General features: G+C 30.4%; 1 protein-coding gene across 2 annotated transcripts; it reads right to left on the bottom strand.

Moving 5' to 3' along the window:
- Positions 1 to 15,350: 15,350 nt before the first annotated feature.
- LOC108841979 (AP2-like ethylene-responsive transcription factor AIL5) lies at positions 15,351 to 18,859 on the bottom strand. Of its 2 annotated transcripts, none has more exons than XM_057002614.1 (9): positions 18,396 to 18,859; positions 17,626 to 18,014; positions 17,406 to 17,488; positions 17,175 to 17,183; positions 16,939 to 17,027; positions 16,767 to 16,840; positions 16,618 to 16,668; positions 16,441 to 16,517; positions 15,351 to 16,362 (listed from the first exon to the last, which is right to left on the bottom strand). In XM_057002614.1, exons 1-9 carry the CDS (start codon positions 18,594 to 18,596, stop codon positions 15,710 to 15,712), a joined length of 1,626 nt encoding a protein of 541 aa, XP_056858594.1. In that variant the 5' UTR covers positions 18,597 to 18,859; the 3' UTR covers positions 15,351 to 15,709. The 2 variants fall into 2 exon arrangements, with proteins under 2 accessions (XP_056858594.1, XP_018470271.2); XM_018614769.2 differs by having other exon boundaries at positions 17,626 to 18,025; positions 18,396 to 18,857.
- Positions 18,860 to 20,609: the final 1,750 nt, after the last annotated feature.

Genomic DNA, 20,609 nt, shown 5'->3' with positions numbered 1-20,609 from the left:
AAAGAATATATATTTTTTAATTCTTTAGTTTGGTTTTATTTCTTTATATAAAACGAAAAATGATGTAAATATCCAATATCTTCACGTGGTTTCGAAGATATTATATTTACACGCACATGCTTTGAATTGACTGGCACAAGTGGCATGCTTCCGAGTGTATAATAGTAGATGTTAACATCCTAAGATATTATTGTAACATATTAATTATAAGGATATTTCAACGCATTCGATGAACTAACTATAGAACGATTTGAGGTCAAAATAACATTAACATTTAGTTAGTAAACATTTATATTATTCAGTCTTTAGAAGTTTAGCAGTCTATTTGGTTCGCGGGTAATAGTTAATGAGGATTTATGTTCATTATCTACCATATGCTCATATCACTCTTTTTTTTTTTTTGCCGTCTAATATTATATATTGAACATAACATTGTACAAACTACAAAAGCCCACAACAAAGGGCATAAGGTCAAAACAGACAACCCCACTATAAAACCAACACTAAACAAAGGCCCACTACTAGCCCACAGACCCCACACTCGAGGAACGCAGACGGGAACACGTCTCACCCACGCGTTAAACCGCATAACAGCATGAGGCCACATGTTGATTGGAGAGTTCACCGTCATTGCCAGATTAGAAATCGTTGCCGGGAGAAAGACACGGCAACCACCGGTACCTGACCGAGAAACAGTACAACCACCTCAGAATCCACCAGATTAAGACAAACCTCTTCCTCTTCTAATTTCTTTTGCTCCCGGAGAGCATCCATCGAAATCAATTCGAGATCTCATCCAGATTTTTCAATCCATCTCCATACAGAAGAAATATCACATGCTTCAGGATCATCCACTGTCGGGGAGCTTCAAACGACAATCGTTGAAATCTCACCCGCAAATCACTTACCCTTTGATACCTAAGAAAAAAACAAGGCGTTCCCCAACCAGAAACCCCGAGAAAATTAACTACAGTCGGAATATAACTATATATATCCGCCGTCTTCACCGAAGGAGGTGTCACGCGGAAGTAAGCCGACCGCCCATCGCCGGAGAAGAAAGCTAGGACGCCGGAGTCAAAAGCCAGACGACCACTACATGAAGGGTGCGCCGCTGGAGACAGAGCCGGTATGAGTAGATCGAACCGGAGAGTAACGGTGCGGCAGAAGATCCGACCGACGTCGTGGCTGAGGAAGCCCACCGACGCCGGTCAGATTAAACGACGATCACTTCGGGAAAGTAGAGAGAGGTGGGAGCTTTTTCCTAGAGAGAGAGTTAAGAAAAAACGAGAATTTTATCGCTATGTATCTTTATGCTCATATCACTCAATAATACTAATATTTAATAGAATTTAATTAAATATATTTAGAAAATCCTAAACTATTTATATACAAACACTCTCTCCTGCTTTTATGTTCCTCGAGTATCTACCAATATATGCTTATAGTTTTAAAATTCTAGTCACTATATTTCATTCATTCTGCAAATACTTTAGTAGTTTAGATATGTCATATGTGTAATACCAATAACAATGTAGCTATATAATAACATTTTGGTTGCTGTCAAAAAAGAAATATCAACATCTTAATCTGCCCATAAAGACGGTTGGTCCAAACATCAGAATGTATTTGTCATACTGTTTTCATGTAAGCATAGCACAAGTGATTTCTTCAACTAATACTATTCACATTTTTTTAATAAAACAGAGTAAGAGAATACATTCGATTAGATAGTTTATGAAAGAGGACCTATCTTTGTGGAAGACAGAGAAAGGGAAGTATACGAAAAAATTATCCACAAAGGAGACTTGGCTTATGATAAGAGAAAGGCACACGTTGTGTAGTTGGCATCAAATAGTATGGTTCAAACACGCAACTCCAAGGTACTCTTTCATCCTCTGGACTTCGATTCATGGTAAGCTCTCGACTGGTGACAGAATGCAAAACTAGAGCTCAACTGTGGATGTGTCTTGCGTACTTTGCAAATGCTCTCTGGAAACGAGAGACCATTTGTTTTTTGTCTGCCCTTACTCCACTCTGATTTGGGAAACTCTTGCAAAAAGCATGATGGGAGATCAATACACGAGGGAATGGGAGTGCCTTCTCAACATCCTATCGGATGGTTTGAGATGGAACAAGCTTTCTCTTTTTATTACAAGACATCTGTTTCAATCAGCAGTGCATGCTATATGGGGAGAGCGAAACAGGAGAAGACATGGTGAGGAGTCTTTGCTTAGTAGGATGCTTATCAAACGGATTGATAAAGAGATGAGAAACAAATTCACAGTTATTCGGAGAAGAGGGGACAAAGATTATGAAAAGGGGATGGCCTTATGGTTTAGCACAAGATGAATTTGATTATTGTTTTTCCAGTAGGAGTGAGAACTGGCCACTTAGTACGAGTGAGAGCTAGGTGGAATGATTGGAGGATGGTTATCAGTAGGAGTGAGAGCTGGATACCTAGTAGGAGTGAGAGCTAGGTACAATTTTGAAGCTTGTGAAGCAAGAAATGAAGATTTGAAGAGTTGGTTTCAAAAGTATAGGAGTTTCATTTGTTTTTCCATTTCTTGATAAGGTTTTAGAAAAGGACACACTTAATTTGTAAAAAGGTCCTTTTCTTTTGAATTAAATTTAACATTAAAAAAAAAAAGGATACATGAAACCAATGATTTGAAATAGAATTCTTACTGTTAGAAGTTTGAAGAAATAAAAACGACAACCATCCATAATATAAAAAATCGACATAAGCAAACTAATGGTGGTGTAATGGTTTACGAATTCCCCACTTTAGTTGATAGATTATGTTTAAGGCTATTGTTAATGTAGTGTGACTGAGTTTTAGAAGATTAAGAAATTCAACTCTTTGAGGTGTTCAAATACCAGTTTTGAAGTACTACATGAAGTAGAGAAGAAGTGATACATGAAACAAAGCTGAGTAGCTGATTTGGAAACTAGAGTTGAAGCCGATCTAGAGTTGAACTAGAGGTTATTGGAAGTTAAGAATTCGAAGATGTATTTTGAAGAAACGGAAATTAATTGAAAAAAATATATTTCTAAAAGACTTTGTACAATATTTGACAACAGAAGATTTGAGATTACCTGTTTTTTTTTAAAAAAAAAGTTGGCTAGGGTAAACTACGAAATCTACCGAGTACAAGTAAGTTGTGGAGATTTAGCATAAGTGTTTTCGGGTCCCTTGTTTGAGAACACAAAACATAAAGGTTAAAAGGTTATGATGGGTTATTTATTTTGTATTAGACCATTGAACGTGTTAAACTAATTATTTTATTTTGTTCAAAATTATACTTGTAAGTTTTAATGAAAGAACTCTAGCAATATATTTTTTGTGTTTATTTTTAAGTTCAAAAAAAAAAATTTGTAGATAAATTATCATTATCATCTGATGTAGTATCTCCTAACGTAGTACTATTTTATGTATCATATATTCATATTCATCTTACACTTCTAATTATGATTTCCTATTTAACAAAAATATACATTTAAATTAGAATAATAATATACAAATACATCAACTGTTAATCAGTTTTGAGAAATAGTTTCACAAACATTCACATACGTGTATAGCCTACATCAATCCAAGTTTGTAAGTAGTATTGTCGATCAAAAGAAAGATTCAATTTAATAGTATGAGTCGTTAATTAGATAAACATGTTTAGAATTTTATATCGGAACTATATTTAGAATTTAAAAACGTGAATTAATTTACACTTGGGATAAGATATGTAGCAAAAAGCTGACATATTGGCACGCATTAGATAACATGGTAAGTAACTCGCAAAATCAAGAGTCTCGTATTGATTCTTTCCTAGCAAGGTCAATATTCCCAAGATTCAAATCGTTTGGAAGTATTATGTAATATGTATTCATGAGGCTTACTACAATTAGGGTTCAGAAACCATTGGGCCGGTAAATCATATATACAACGAGACACTTTATTCTCTTCTTAAGATGTTCATATCAGATTTTAATAAATGTTTATAGGACTCATTTTTATATTTTTTGTTTTAAAATAGTATGTATTCATATGAATATCACTAAATATCATTTAGTACAGTGATTTATGTATCATTAAAGAAGCTCACAACCCGGGTTTTAATAGAGAGCATATGCGTTTTGCATTTTTTATGATTAAATTTAATGAAATGCAATTATGATTTTTACAAATCGTCTTCTTCTTTAGATTTTTAGACTTTCTATAATATTGACTCCGACAGCTCATAATTTTTCAAGAGTTATACATCAGTTTCTTCATTTTTGCCATTTTCATGAAAACTTCATGAATTTTTAAATATATTACTCGATTATAGGATGAAATGAGTGAAAAATTAAGTTTTTAAGAATTTCGGTTTTTAGACTGAGTCAGTTTAAATCGTCATCGTTGGTGTCCGAATTACGTTTTTCCGGTGATTTTACGGTCTTCCGCAATGAGTTTTCGAACGTGATTATGTAATGAGTTAATGATTGTTGGGTCATTTTAAATTAACTTGCGACCTATGGCACTCAATTTCTACATAACCTTTAAAAGGTGAGGTTGATGCGTCAGACATACCCAAAAAACTTCATAATCGTCTATTCTTTTGCACTGTCTTTGAATATAGCATAGGGTTCTCCCACTTTGTCGCTTAACTCTTACATCCAATAATAACCATTACACTCTAAACCGCTCTATTCAGTGTCACATATCATTGAAACTCCTTAAATTGATATAATTTCATAGTCCTACTGAAAACTTGATTAGTATAACTTTTCTATGTTCTTTGTTCTATTTTCTGAAGTTGTCCGATGAGACATGTACGCCACTGAGGGATTCACTAATTTCTCATACTTCAAATTTGAATTAGAACACACTGGTAGTTTCAAGGAGGAGGCGAACAAAATTGTTTACACAGCTGATAACTACAGGAAAAACCAATGAAAAAGAAACACAACTTTTTGGACGGACCGAGAGAGTTCGCATAGATCTGAGAGGAGCTCATGGAAATTCATTTTTTATTTATGTTAAAAAATCTCGCCTTGACTATTTTTCTGGGTATGTATATATTATTGCGTTATGTTTAATAAATGGTTTTACTATTGTGTGGGGTTTCTAAATTGGGATAGATTATTATTTTCTTATATTTACACAGGTTGCGGATTTACTGGATAGCTAATGAGGATGTCAATTAGTCAGCATATCAGATGTTGAATCTGAGTGGATATATGGTCTATGTCTGACATATTCTTGAAAAAATGTTGCTAGATGTCGAATTCATGAACACAAATCGAAAATTCTTTTAGATATTCACGACTCTGCGAGCTGTATCCCTAGTATTACTAATGTTTAAAGTACTCATTTTTTGTTTTTTGGAACTCCTCAGATCCCTATAACTCTGACAAAATATTTATTTTCTAAAAGATTTCATCTTTAGAGAAAAAGAGTGGAACATAAACAGAATTCAAAAGAATTTTCATTAATCATGCGGGTTAACTAAGCTGGATAATCCCCTTGTTATTAATCCAGAAACATTTTAAAAATTTAACCTTTAAAAAGTAAACTAATTTCGATGTTGCCATTATGCCTATGTGTCATTCTCACAATCTTCCCCAGCCATCATTTAAAATTATCCTTAATTTACTAGAGTAATTACATATAATGTCATTGGTCCTATTATGTTTGTTATATTCTCATTCCCAACATATTATTTGGCTCATTCTTTATATTATTTGACACATATGCATTGCAAACAGGTTATATAAAATGAGTTGTCGAGTCCAAGGACACATATGCATTTCCAGTTTTTTATTACATTTTTCCTTTGCATCTGTACGGATCATATTTTTTTGTATGCTAATTATCACATGCTTTGCTGATTTTGCTATCATATATGTGTACATAACTTATACATTCTTTTATATATTCTTGAACTTATACATTCTTTTATATATATATTTTTATTCTTACTGACATTCTGTTATATATTCTTGAACTTATACATTTTTTATATATTCTTGAACTTATACATTCTTTTATATATTTTTTTTAATCCTTGCTAACATTCTTTTATATATTCTTGAACTTATACATTCTTTTATATATTCTTGAACTTATACATTCTTTTACATATTTTTTTTATCCTTACTGATATTCTTTTATATATTCTTGAACTTATACATTTTTTTATATATTCTTGAACTTATACATTCTTTTGTACATATATATATATATATATGTATGCTTATTTGCAATATGAAATATGTAAAAAATGCATATATGTATACATATACTTATACATTCTTTTATATATTCTTTTAATTATACATTCTTTCATATATGTGTGCTCTTTTTTTCAACATTTCGAATTTCGAAAATAGGAACCACATACAACATTATTGCATGTTTTGGAATATGGGAAGCATATAAAATTAGGAACCAAATTTATAGTGATTTGAGGGTGATTGATATTATTTGAGCAAAATATCTATAATTTCGAGGATAATTTTATCAATCTTGACCATGATATTTATGCATTTCCTAAATTATGAAAAGATGATCTACAATAAATATAAACTTGCTAAAATTTTGGTCAAGATATGAAATATGAAATATCTGAAAAATGCATATATGTATACATCTACTTATACATTCTTTTATATATTCTTTTAATTATACATTTTTTTTATATATGTGTGCTCTTTTTTCAACATTTTGAATTTTCGAAAATAGGAACCACATACAACATTATTGCATGTTTTGGAATATGAGAAGCATATAAAATTAGGAGCCAAATTTATAGTGATTTGGGGGTGATTGATATTATTTGAGCCAAATATCTATAATTTCGAAGATAATTTTATCAATTTTGACCATGATATTTATGCATTTTCTAAATTATGAAAAGACGATCTACAATAAATATAAACTTGCTAAAATTTGTTTGAGTAATAGAATAACCGTTTGCTGTCAAAAAAAAAAACTTGCTAAAATTTTGGTCGTTAATAATGGAAATTGGACAAATATATTAATTAGAATTTGTTGGATAGCTGTGTTGCTCACCAAAATTATGACTGTGTATGACACGTGTATTTATGTTTATAATCGCATACACTCATTGCTATTTGGTATGGCTTCGGTATATAAGTGGACCATTATTTTTTCAAAGAGATGCAGTGACAACCAACTATTTTAGCACAAGACCGGAACATATATTTTAAAGTCTAAAGTATATTATTTTACTAATAATGTTAATCCCTATATATTATTACTCATACCATTTTGACAATTTTCACATATAGAATATGTAATGTTCCCTAATTTTTTTTGTTTTTTTTATAAAAAATGTTCCCTAATTTTTTTTTGAACATTTTCATCAAGTGCAAGGCGTATGTCATATTCTAGTATACAAATTATAAGTGGTGGCTGGTGGGACTACACCAAATTAGGAAAATAATTTGGTTGGACTAAAACAAATAATTCGGCTCACCATTAATTGAATGGGATCGACGCTGGTCTCTAATTTTGATTCTAAAATTGATGATTGGATACCCGATGTTAACCTAAAAAGAAAACAAATTAAGTTTAACTAATTTAACCTCTATTCGAATGAACAAAATGAGAAAATATTAGAGAAAGGTGAGCCTTTAATTTATACATTACGTTGTGTACTTGTGCCTTTACTATTACTATGGATATATGGTTAATCTCTTGGAGCGTAATCAAACTACATCACAATTCATTAGCGTATTTATCATTTTGAAATAAATACTTACTAGATTTTAATCCGCGTTTTAAAAATCAATTATTTTTGTTAAGCATTTGATAAAATATGCATGAATCTATATTTTTTATTAGAAATAAATAATTCTAAAGTTGTTCTACTATAGTATTCGAGTTTTAACAGTGTTTTCATGTCCGACACAGATTCATGGTCGAACATATAAATCCAAAGATATGTATATAATCTGCATATAGCTTGTGCCAGTCTAACGGATTATAATGCCTCAGGTTATATTTAAATTTTTTGTCTCTAAACATATTTTCTCAAGATTACAAAATAATATCAAACAATAAAAAATCAAATCATAAACAGTTTATGAAAACTTTCATTGTCTAAAATATAATATTTTTTACCTTGCTTCTCTTAAAATCATCAACTATATCTATATAGTTAAATCTTTCAATCATAATTGTTTATGACATGGTAAAACGCAAAATATTTTTATCAGCTTTAACTTCGAAAAACTTTTTTTAGTTGTGGTGACTAATACCAGAAAGGTTAATAATATATGATAAGTAATTTATGTGTTTGATAACAATCTTCCGATTTCTTTTTCTAAAACTTAAGCACTTAAATAGGTTCTTGAACTACACAGATCTTGATTTTCGAAGAATCTTCAGTTCTATAAATAAATCATCGCCAGTTGTGTGTAAATTCATACTATTTTGTAAATAATTTATAAAAAAAACTTAAAAAATCATATATTAGAACTTATAAAACCATAAAAAATGTATAAAGTCATTTATTTTGACTTACAAAATTATATTATAAAATTTTAAAATCTTTTACGAAGATTTCTAAATCATTTAGAATATATAGTAAATTATTTTTAATATATATAAAGAATAAAAAGTATATTAATTCTAATGGAAATTGCAATAGTTGTATCTTAGAGTGTTCTATATATATCATACTTAATATTTTTATAATTGATACAGTATTAACTCTAACTAGATTCTGACCCGCCCTTTAAAAGGGCGGGTATATTTTCTGTTTTAATTTTTGTGAGAAATTTAATTTTTTATATTTTTGTTATTTTTTTAATCATATTTGTGTTTAATATTTTAATATAATTTTTATAACTATATTAAATACGTCAAGTTACATAACTATACACTTATATCATATGTATTTCAGAAATTAATTTTAAACTTTATTTCTAAATTTTGTAACATATTATATTTTCTTAGTAGGTACCTAACATAATTAGTAAAGAATATTCGTATCCAAAAATGATTCGGAATGAACCCGAAAATCAAAGTCCCATAATCTATTATAAAACAATTATGTACCAAAAAATTCAACCAATATCATAAGCCATACTTCATGGGACTGAATCTTATCCCTTCCATCACTCTTGTCCAAATCACCAGCCACTTCAATAGACCAAATTGTGTCAGTTGGCATAAAACTCCTGCATATAAAACCAAAGCGTGAATAATTATTGTCTCAGGAAACCAAACTCCAGTGAGGATTTCTTTATTCTTTCCCCCCACCTTAACCTCACGTAAACAATGGATATAAACTCTATATCTCTGTCTGTTCAGATCCATGACAGTCCCAAAAAACATAACGTGCCAACACCAAAAGACAACCACAATATATTAGTGGACCCAACATATGCCATTACTCTTCTGCACTGCAACAATAAAGAGATGACCTGTACATTCCCAGAAACCATACACTGTGTAGCTTGGATCGAGCCTACTATACCTTATTGTCAAAATAAAAACCAAGTACAGATATAGCCTTAAGTTGTATAGTAAAACATGATCCATATACCATTAAACATGAACAATATTTGAAATTCGATTCCATCAGAGACCATTTAGAACCATCAATTGTGAACCAATATCTTATTAGAATTATAGCAAATTCAACAGAGAAACATAGTATAAGGAAAGCAATAAAACACCAAAAGGGACCGTACAACTGTACTCCAATACAATGTTGTTCAACAAAAAGAAACTATAGTCCAATACCTGGTAGCTCCTCTTCCTCGTATTTCCTTTGAATTTGTATCTCATGTCCTGCATCAGAAAAAAAAAAAAGATTAGAAAAACCTTTGATTGATCCCGGAAGCCATTACATCTAATAGATTTTCTTCCCCCACTTCAATCATGAGAGTGAATAACCAAAGAAATTAAAAATATCAATCGAATCTGTACACTGCTTTTGAATCCCGATTGCAATCCTTGGAGATATTGAGTTCAAAAAATTCCTCAGAAAAACTCTTCCTTTACAGTAATTCATCTCTTTAATCAGAGATTACATGAATCTCGATTCTCGACAAAACCTACCACAATCCATATCAAACCCATGGATCTTCCGAACCTCCTTCGTTTCTCTATACTGAAGCTAGAGAAATCTCGAGTCACAACCATTCGAAAACCACAAATGTGAACTCCCTTTAACCATACCATCCGAATCGCAACCGACCCATAAAGATCTCAATCAAAAACGAAGATTGAAACGAAGACCTGTCCCCAATCTTCGGTAAATAGTTAATTAAAAAGATTTTCGGTGAATATAGTATTTAATAAAAAGCATATGTTTAAAATAATCCAGTGGCAGAGACCTGTAAATATTATTAAAGTAGAAGGGCACCTCAAAAAAGGACCTTCTGTTTTAATAGTATTGATTCTATGAAATAATCGTTTAAACTTTGCCAAATAACCCTCAAACATTAATATTTAGCTAAAAACCTCTACAAATTTTATTTGCCGTTAAGAAATATTAATAAGATCTTTTTTATAAAAAATGTGCCCCCGATAATTCGGATGCCCTAATCGATTAGTTGGGTGGCTTGCCTTCTGGACCGGTCCTGCATATAGTGTATGTTAACATATATAATTTAATATTATTAAGGTCCAAAATTTATCTAAGTTCTATATATATATATATATATATATATATATATATATATGAGAATAAAATAATATAATTTGTCTATTTAGACATGTCCATTATTATTTTACATGATTTTTAATGTTTAAAACTGGATATAACTATTAATGATAAAAGTTCTATTTAACAAATTTTTTTGAGGAATATAATTTTGTTCTGACAAATTCCAAAAAATGGTATTGATATGTTAAATTTGGGGATTTTATACACATTAATAGATTGTTTGTTAAGATGTTTGTTTACCCATTCTTATATTTCTAACATAATTACAATATTAATTTTATATAATTAATTTACATTTTAAAATATTTTTAACTTAATAAAATATATATAGTGTTTAGCTTAATGTTTATCAAACAATTCCAAACTGGAAAACAATAGTATTCTCAGATAGTTATTATATAAAGAAGTTATAGTGGGTACATTTTGAAAGGATAATAAATATAGTAGTAAATTTTGAAAGGAAATTATAAATAAGAGATATTATATATTATTTAATTATCCTTTTAGTTTGGGTATATTTCCTAAATTAATTGTTTGGTTGATTTAATTAATTATGCTATGCATAATATAGGAGTTGTATGACATTGTAATTATTTCACAAAATCGATGGTAAAATCATATGAGTGATTCTACTTCAATTCAGTAGTATAGATGTTAATTAATTTTGGTGTAGTCTTCAAATTTATCAGCACATAGACGATATGAAAATTTTTGAATTTCTATTTTAGTACTCTTTCTCTGTTTTAAAAAAGATATTTTTCAAAATAAATTTTTGTTCAGAAAAATATTTTACCTTTTATATAATTTTTAGTATTTGAATATAATAATTCCATCAAAAGAAGAATAAGAAGAAAAGTTTTAACAACAGCTATGAATGTGTTCAAATTAGTCCAGGTATTTTCCGTGTTATCTTCTAAGGACAATTAATCTTCACTATAGCTAATATAGTGTCTTCAATATTTTTTCGGGATGAAGTTCTCCAATATCATAATGATTTTATTTAAGTCAATTGGCCGAGTGAACATCTTCAAGTTTGATTGTGTTTTGTTGATTTTCTAAACAGTTTCTATTTTTTTAATATTTTCTTCATTTTTTCAATTGTTTTATGAAGAAAAAATGGGTTGAAGGAAGCAAACCAAAAGGACAACTATTGGAGTAAGACAACACTTGTGTTACTTATATTCTCTCCGTTTCAGTATGTAAGTAGTTTAGAAAACAAAACTTTATTTCACAAATAAATATGTTTACAAATCCAAAGCAATAAAATTTTTAAATAAGCAATATTCAATTAATACTTTAAAATCATAATTATTGTTGTTACTTTCCAAAATATTGAACACAACTTAGTACTTACAATGGTAGTAAACTAGCATTTATTAGTTACCAAAAACTTAATTTTCTAATTCACTATAGATATAAGTTAACCTCCAATAGTTTTTCCTTTGATTTATTTTTTCAACCAATTTTTCATAAAACTAGGGAACAAACTGAATAAAAGATCAAAAGGAAAATAAAATAGAAAATGTTCAAAAATAATAACAAAACACAATCAAACCTGCAGATGTTCACTCGGCCATTTGACTTAAATAAAATGCATTATGATATTGTAGAACTTAATCCCAACAAAAAAAATTGAAGACACTATTAACTATATTGAAGATTAATTATACTATGAAGAATGATGAACACATAAATCTTAACACACTGTTTTTTTAAAGAATATAATAAGTCAACATGAATTACTAACCAAAAAACCTGGACTAATTTGAATATCTTCGTAGCTATTGTTAAATTGTCTTCTTCTTTTTCTAACGAGTTTTGTTTGAATTAGAAAAAAATAAGAAAAATTGTCAAAATGGAACAAAAATTTGGCATAGTTGTCCATTTGGTATAAAACTATTTTGTCCTTTTTGTCTCCTTTTTAACCTTTTCATTTCTGAAAAGTAATGAAATAAATAATTTTATGAGTCAAAAATATATTAAAAATATAAACAATTAATAAAACATCCATATCACAAACACTTTTCTTTTGTTGAAAAACTTAAAAAGTAAAAATTTAAATTTCGTTCTACTAAAAATATAATTCGTCTTTACGGAAAATGAGTTAGTAAAAAATGAAATCCAAAATAAACAAGTTCATCTACTTTTTTTAGAACGAACAATCTACTATTAATTAAAATTCTAAATATGGGGAATGCGTATGCTACTAATTGTAAAAAAGCCACTTTTCCGTCGAATGTAGTTTCTAAGTACATATTAAATTTAATATTGTTTATTTAAATTATTGTTTATTTAAATTATTTTATTGCTTTGAATTTTATAAACACCTTACATTGTGAAGAAAAGTTTTTTTTTGCTAAAACTATGTACATATATTAAAACAGAATTGAAACAAAGGGACAATGATTGTTTAAATTACTTTCTTGATTTAGATTTTGTAAACACATTATATTGTGAAACAAAGTTCTTTTTTGTTAAAACTATTTACATAAAACATAAAGAGTATTAAAATAAAAGTCAGTTCAAAAAAAGAGTATTAAAATAAAATAGGTACAGAGTTCAAAGCTAAAATGTTTTTTTTCTATAATTGTGGGATCTCAAATGTTTCCTAGACTCTAAAACTAATTTCACGAAACCTACGTAGTTCCGCATATTTTTACCATTTAAAACAGTCTAGATGGTCAAATGGACTCGAATCCATGACGGTACTCACATCTGTGAAACATTTACCACTAGACCAAAACAACTTGGTTAAGTTTAAATGTTATTAATCTTAAATGAGACAGGTTTAAATATAACGACTTTACCTGTTTTAACATGTCCAACAATATATTTGATATTTTAACATGTCTAACGATTTTACCTATTAAGTTTTCACAACACAAAATATTAATGTTTTAAATAGTGTGAATCAAAAACTAGTTTACAATTATAACATAACTTACAATTAAACTTTATTTAATATTCTAAAGATCGTGGGTATTTGGAAAATAGACACAAACGTAAACGCAATGGAGCCTATGTGAGATGGTAATTGTACGTAGAAATAATATCTTACGACATCTTTTACATAGTAAAAGACCAATTTCTTGTAGTAAAAGATGTCGTAAGATATTATTTCTACGTACAATTACCATCTCACATAGGCTCCATTGCGTTTACGTTTGTGTCTATTTTCCAAATACCCACGATCTTTAGAATATTAAATAAAGTTTAATTGTAAGTTATGTTATAATTGTAAACTAGTTTTTGATTCACACTATTTAAAACATTAATATTTTGTGTTGTGAAAACTTAATAGGTAAAATCGTTAGACATGTTAAAATATCAAATATATTGTTGGACATGTTAAAACAGGTAAAGTCGTTATATTTAAACCTGTCTCATTTAAGATTAATAACATTTAAACTTAACCAAGTTGTTTTGGTCTAGTGGTAAATGTTTCACAGATGTGAGTACCGTCATGGATTCGAGTCCATTTGACCATCTAGACTGTTTTAAATGGTAAAAATATGCGGAACTACGTAGGTTTCGTGAAATTAGTTTTAGAGTCTAGGAAACATTTGAGATCCCCACAATTATAGAAAAAAAAACATTTTAGCTTTGAACTCTGTACCTATTTTATTTTAATACTCTTTTTTTGAACTGACTTTTATTTTAATACTCTTTATGTTTTATGTAAATAGTTTTAACAAAAAAGAACTTTGTTTCACAATATAATGTGTTTACAAAATCTAAATCAAGAAAGTAATTTAAACAATCATTGTCCCTTTGTTTCAATTCTGTTTTAATATATGTACATAGTTTTAGCAAAAAAAAACTTTTTTTGACTGTGTATTACAGTAACCAACACTTCAACAACTACACAACCATCTATAAGCTTTTATGAGACATAATGCTTTGCTCTCAACTAGGTCTCAACTATGCGACTACGTAATTGCACAGGAAAGAAACAATGATAATGGGCCAACTAACTCTGGCATATATACGTGTATGTTGTGACTTGCAAATTGTTACAATGACAATAGTGACGTACAAAAGGATGGACAAATTCGAGTAAATTCTGACACGTCTTCCAAGAGAAACTTTAGGCTCACATTTGGTCTACAAACGTTACAATGAAACGAAACTATTTGTAAAACGGAGGTGCTTGTGAAATCAAAATGGAGTGGTATAAGTAAAATCATATAAAAATTCCAAATTGCTTATTTCAAAAACAAAATTTAAAATAAAAAATGATTTAACTATATTTCATATTCCGCTTTGTAATCAAAAGGTGAAACCACCTTTTACAAGTAAATTTAAAATAAATGTATTATTTTATTTATAGAGTAATCAAATTTACTCTGTGAATAAAATAATACATTTATTTATTTTGTTCGTTATTCTATTATTCACAAATGAACTAGGATTTAAATAAAACTTAACTCCATAAATATATTGGAAATGCTCTAGATCCTATTTTAAGAGGGTAACATTTTGCTACTGATCAAATTTCCAACCCTTTTACCTTTATTATCTAGATGAGTAATTGAATTTGGAGACTGAATTAAGAACATAAAAGTATACCGAGATCACGTTGAATTGGGAGACATATATAAGATAACAAAGATACGTTATAATATATTGCGCATTCTCAGACATTATAATTATAATAACACACAGAGATATGAAGAAATCCTGCCATGCAGACGAGATTTACCGAAGATCGGTTTTTTTTCATTTAATACATATCGTTCCACCTTCAATAGTTCATGTTGTGTCCACACAGAAAAGGTGAAAAAGGAAGTAAAGAAGTTCTGAAAAGAGAAAAAGGAACCCATAAAGCCATTAATACAGAGAGTTAGTACTGTCAGATCCCCGCTAAATTCTTGGTCAATAGACAAGCATAAAAGTGAAAAAAATTGAAAATATCTTTAAGAAAACTATTTAAATAATCTAACAAGAGAATATTCCATTTCAAACAACGCCGTTCTTTATTATCCTACAACCTTTTCTTTGGTACTCACTAAGATGAGTTCGAGAGCTCATTCCAATCCAAAAACCGGAGTCTGCAAGACGGAGAGATTTGACTTGGAAGGTTGGTAAGAATTTGAGGTGTTGTTACTTATCCAGTTTACGTTTCCACCATATCCTTCGTTGCCGTTATCTACCGTTGAGGGTAGAGGAATTGCCGAGACAGGACTTGATGCAGCTGAATGATTGTTATACCCTTCGGAATCAACAAACCCACCACCAAAGTTGTTTCCTCCGTCTTGCATTATAGCAAACCCCGGAGAGGTGTTGTGAAGATCTGACCCAAAGGTTGCTATTTGTCGGGTCTCGGTTTTCAAGTTTGGCGGGAATCCAAAAACGTTGGACCAGTAATGAGCAGCTGGATCTTGTTTGATCGGTACTCCGGTGTGGAAAAAGGTTCCTTCATGGCCATGGACCGGTGTTGCCACGTTGGAGGTGAGTGATGGTGTGGTAAGAGATGGAGGATCAGATGGAGATATATCAACTTGTTTGTCAGAGGCTGGGGTCGCTGGAGACGGTTTAGGGTTTAGTCCACCCACTGGAAGATTACAGCTAGCAATCGATTTGACATCATAGCGGCTGATATCAAAGTTGGTGACCGCATTTAGCCCGCGGAACTTAATAGCGGCTATATCATAAGCCTCTGCAGCCTCCTCTTGAGTGCCTGAAGATGTGAGTTAGACAATAACTGTCAACAACTATTGTTTTATCAGACTCATGAAAATATTGAAATGGAACTCACTAAATGTGCCAAGATAAAGGTCTTTGTTTCCCGCAACCCTTCCAATTCGTGCTTGCCATCGGCCATGCTGATGATGCCTGCATTATTATTATAGTAAAATATAATAATTTAATGAATAAATCAATTAAATTGGTGGTACTTGGAGAATTAAAATCTGCATTTTGGAATTTAACGAACCTAGTAACACCTCTATACATGGAGGCGCCCCTAGAGAAGCCACTGCTTTTCCTTTAATCAGGTCCCAAAAAGATGTAACTTGGTTAGAAAACAGAGCTGATTTTCTTTCAACAATTATGAAAAAAACATATGTCAAATGTAATTATTACCGTCTTAGAGAAGCAACGAACTCTTGTCGAGTCATGTGTTTCATCTCTTCAAGTTCAAGCTCGTAATTCGATATCTAATTACAAGTATTTTTTGAGAAGCTTAGCAAAACATGCTACAACACAATATCAAAAAATTACTATAAAACTACAAAAACAAGAGAAAGAAATTTACCGGGAAATTTGTAGTAGTTGTAGGACCCCAATACTTAAGAGCTGCAAGGTCATAAGCTCTAGCAGCTTTGTCTTCCTTGTCATAACCACCTGAACATAACATAAAACATGTTTTCAAATTAATATAAGAATTTGAAGGAGAGTGATAAGTTTCAAAAGAGAATTTAATTGAAAAGGGTTAAAAGAGATACATATGATGACGAAATAAATTAGTCATGAGAATTTATTGGAACTCACCTAAATAAACTGCAGAACAATTAATAATCATTACGAATTTCAGATCGTCCACGGTTGGGTAATGATTCCAAGTCAAAGATGCAAACACAAAAAAAAATTAAAAGCGACGTTAGATTCTGGCCGTGACATCACAAGTAAAAAAGAAGAAGTAAAAGTACATATTAGAATAAACAGCGCATTATAGTAAACATCAACTAGATATAACTAAGCGCATTATAGACAAAAGTGTACCTTGTCTTCCTTTTCTGCTTTGGCCTTCTCTTCGGCAACTATTATCCCATAGATGAGCTTCGTACCTTCCAGTCCATCTATGCCTGTTACATTAACTCACTAGTGAGTTAAATTTAAAATATAGTCATTGAAATAAAGACATGCATTTACACAATTAGTACGAAGAATGTTAGATTATCGTTTCATTATTTAAAGACCAGAAATAATTGGTCAAACGCACCTTGTAACTCCTCGATAAATCGAAGTACGTTGTCCGAAACTCTCTACATTCTTCTTTGGCGTCGGCGAAACCTCTGTGACAGTTAGAGGGTTATGTTGTTGTTTTTGTCCGCTTGAGACTTCCGATGAGTGTCCACCTGAATAGTTCCCGAGGAAGCTAGCAGCTATGGATTTTAGCTCAGAGTCATATATCTCGGCGGCGGTCGGAGGATGATGTGGCGGCTCTACGTTGGAAGAGAAGACAACGCCGCCAAGCGATTGACCTTGTTGCATTTGTCCTGTCGTCGTGGTTGTGGCTTTGCCGCCGAGGAAGTTCTCGAGTTTCGGACCGCCGGGGTACATGGAAAGAACCGCCGTGGCGTCGCCGCTAGAAACTCCCGGTGACTCATCCTGCCGGTGAACTGAAAATTGATTTCATTAACCAGGGTATTGTTGTAAATAACTTTTTACTTTGAAGGGGACAATATCTAGTGAAAGATTCTATAGAAAATTAATATAGGTATTCATTTTTTTGTGGTAGATCTAATTAGGGGATCTAATAGACTGGATGAGTTATTGGATTTGATTTGACTAATTCACACATAACAAAAAGGTCAAATAGATATGCAACAGCGTCTAAATAAGAAAAAATAGTTTAATTTAATCAAAAATAGTAAGAAACTGGTCTAAGTGCAACAGAACACAAAGTTGGTCTGTCCTAATTCATACAAATTTTCAAAAGACAATAAAACACAAAACAAAACCCTATTTAGATTGGGATAGAGGGAGGACCTGGAGTTGTGGAGAAAGCTTGAAAGAGAGATAGGTGAGAAGGGTGAGGATGAGGATGATGATGATGATGATGATGATGATCAGATGTGGAGGTAGCGAGATTAGGGTTTGAGGAAGAGTTGAAGTTGTTGTTGGAGAGAGAAAACGAGAGCCAGTTCTGGTGGGAAGAAGATGAAGAAGAAGGAGACAAAGAAGAATCATAACTAGAAGAAGATTTGTTGTTATTGTTCTTCATTTTGGAAATAGGTTTTTTTTTTCTTTTCTTGGGGACTCGTGAAGTGTTTTTGGATGTGTGAGAGAGAGTAAAGCGATTATCTCTGGTGATTTCACGACTTTGGAAATAGTGGAACGTCTCTCGTCTTTTAACTTCTTTCCTCTAGGGTTTGAGACTTGGAGATAGATAGAGAAAGAGAGAGGACAAGACACAGATATAGAGGTCAAGATGAGAGAGACGAGTGAGGAAATGTATGAGAGAGAAAGCACGAGGGTCGAGACTATGTGCTCTATATTCGGAAAGCTAAAACTAAATTATTTTTAACAAATCTTTGGTTAGGAAATCACATGCAGAGACCACGTATCATATAAAACAATTAGAATGTCGCATGTATCCAATTATGTAGTTTTCTTTAGTAACACATCCAGTTATGTAGTTATATACTTATATTTATATTTAGACCATTTGATCTATTTTCTACTGTAAAATAAAGTAATTTTATAATAGAATTGAAGTTTGATCCAATAGTACTCTATTTTATAGTAAAATGATGAACAAAAGAAAAATAACTTAGTCTATATTTGGAGTAAACTTTTTTTTATTTTATTATAATGTGAAAAATAGAGTACCATTAAAATATTTTTATTCTAAACTATATTTTAAAGTGAAAAATAGAGTGAAATTGAAAATGTTACATTATCAACACAAAAACACTTACTTTGATATTTTCACTTCTTGCACTTAGGGCAACTCCAATGACGACGGCATAACATCATTTTCCTGTCAAAATTGGACTTTTCATCTCCAACAAGACGCTATATACAACGCCATTATAGTGTTCGTCATTTTTGATACAGTATCACACTAAATATAGTGTGGGTACTGTAGCGACGGGATAAGTTTTTTTTAAATTTTTTTTATTGTTTACATAACTTAATTCATTATATTTACTTTTACAAAATAGCAAATAAAATTTACTAATATGTAAGGTGATACTAAATTTATTTTTAATAAATCTTAATGTGATTTCTAAATTTTAGTTAATATAAATTATTAATTAATAAAACATTTAAAATAGGATTAAAACACATAAAAATCATTTAAAATACATAAAATTACTAAATAAACACCAACCAAACATAAAAAATGCATACAAGAAAATAGATTTGTAGAATTAAAAAAATTACATAAAGTTGCAAAAAAAAAACTGGAAAACATTAGATTAACTAACATAATAATCTAAAAACCCGGAAAATTATTATCAGCACCATCGAAATAATTATAATACGGGGTATAATTTTGTTGATCATGACATTTGATTTTCACCTTGAACTTGTTCTCTATGAGATGGTTTTCCTTCAGCTTGATTTCTTTGATATTGTGATGTTTGATATTGTGATCCATGATATTGGTATTGGACACCTTCTCTTTGTTCGTTAGATTGACTGGTTTGAGCTCATTTTTTTTTAATTTCTTTTTTCCGATTTTCAATATAAGCACGAGATGCAGGATCAGTTATAGAATTCAAATCTGTGAATAATATTTTATTCTCTTCTTTAATTTCATTTGTATGTTTTTGTTATTTTAATTTCATATGTATTTTTAAAGTATTATTTAATAGTTATAATTATTGTTTTAAATGTGTTAATCTTGTTTTTATAAAAAATAGTTACTTGTATATGTTATAAGAATAATGAGTATTAAAATTTTAAATAGTTAAAAGAATCTTTTTTAATAATATAATAATAAAAATATCTTTTTAGTGTGATATTTGGTGTTGTGGTTGGAGATGAAAAGAAATTTGGTGTTAAAACTATTTTTTTACACTAAAATAGCGTAATGGTTGGAGATGGCCTTACAGTGAAAATACGATCTTCACAACATAACGTTTTCCTTTCTTGAAAAAATAAACATAACGTTTTCTTTAAAATTATCAATGGTACATAAATTTAGATTGATAAAACATTAGAAAATGAGTGCTCTTAGTGTTGTCACCAGAT

The sequence above is a fragment of the Raphanus sativus genome, chromosome 2 (genome assembly GCF_000801105.2).
Source record: "Raphanus sativus cultivar WK10039 chromosome 2, ASM80110v3, whole genome shotgun sequence".
Taxonomy (NCBI): Eukaryota; Viridiplantae; Streptophyta; class Magnoliopsida; order Brassicales; family Brassicaceae; genus Raphanus; species Raphanus sativus.
Note: the sequence above shows the minus strand (reverse complement) of the source record. Positions and strands in the feature narration are given on the sequence as shown.

Excerpts from the sequence above, each read along its gene's own strand:
- LOC108841979 (XM_018614769.2), bottom strand. The coding sequence starts at position 18,630 with ATGAAGAACAATAACAACAAATCTTCTTCTAGTTATGATTCTTCTTTG. Across the intron at positions 18,026-18,395 it reads AGCTTTCTCCACAACTCCAG|TTCACCGGCAGGATGAGTCA; the intron begins GTCCTCCCTCTA and ends ATCAATTTTCAG. Across the intron at positions 16,669-16,766 it reads TTCGTTGCTTCTCTAAGACG|GAAAAGCAGTGGCTTCTCTA; the intron begins GTAATAATTACA and ends ACCTGATTAAAG.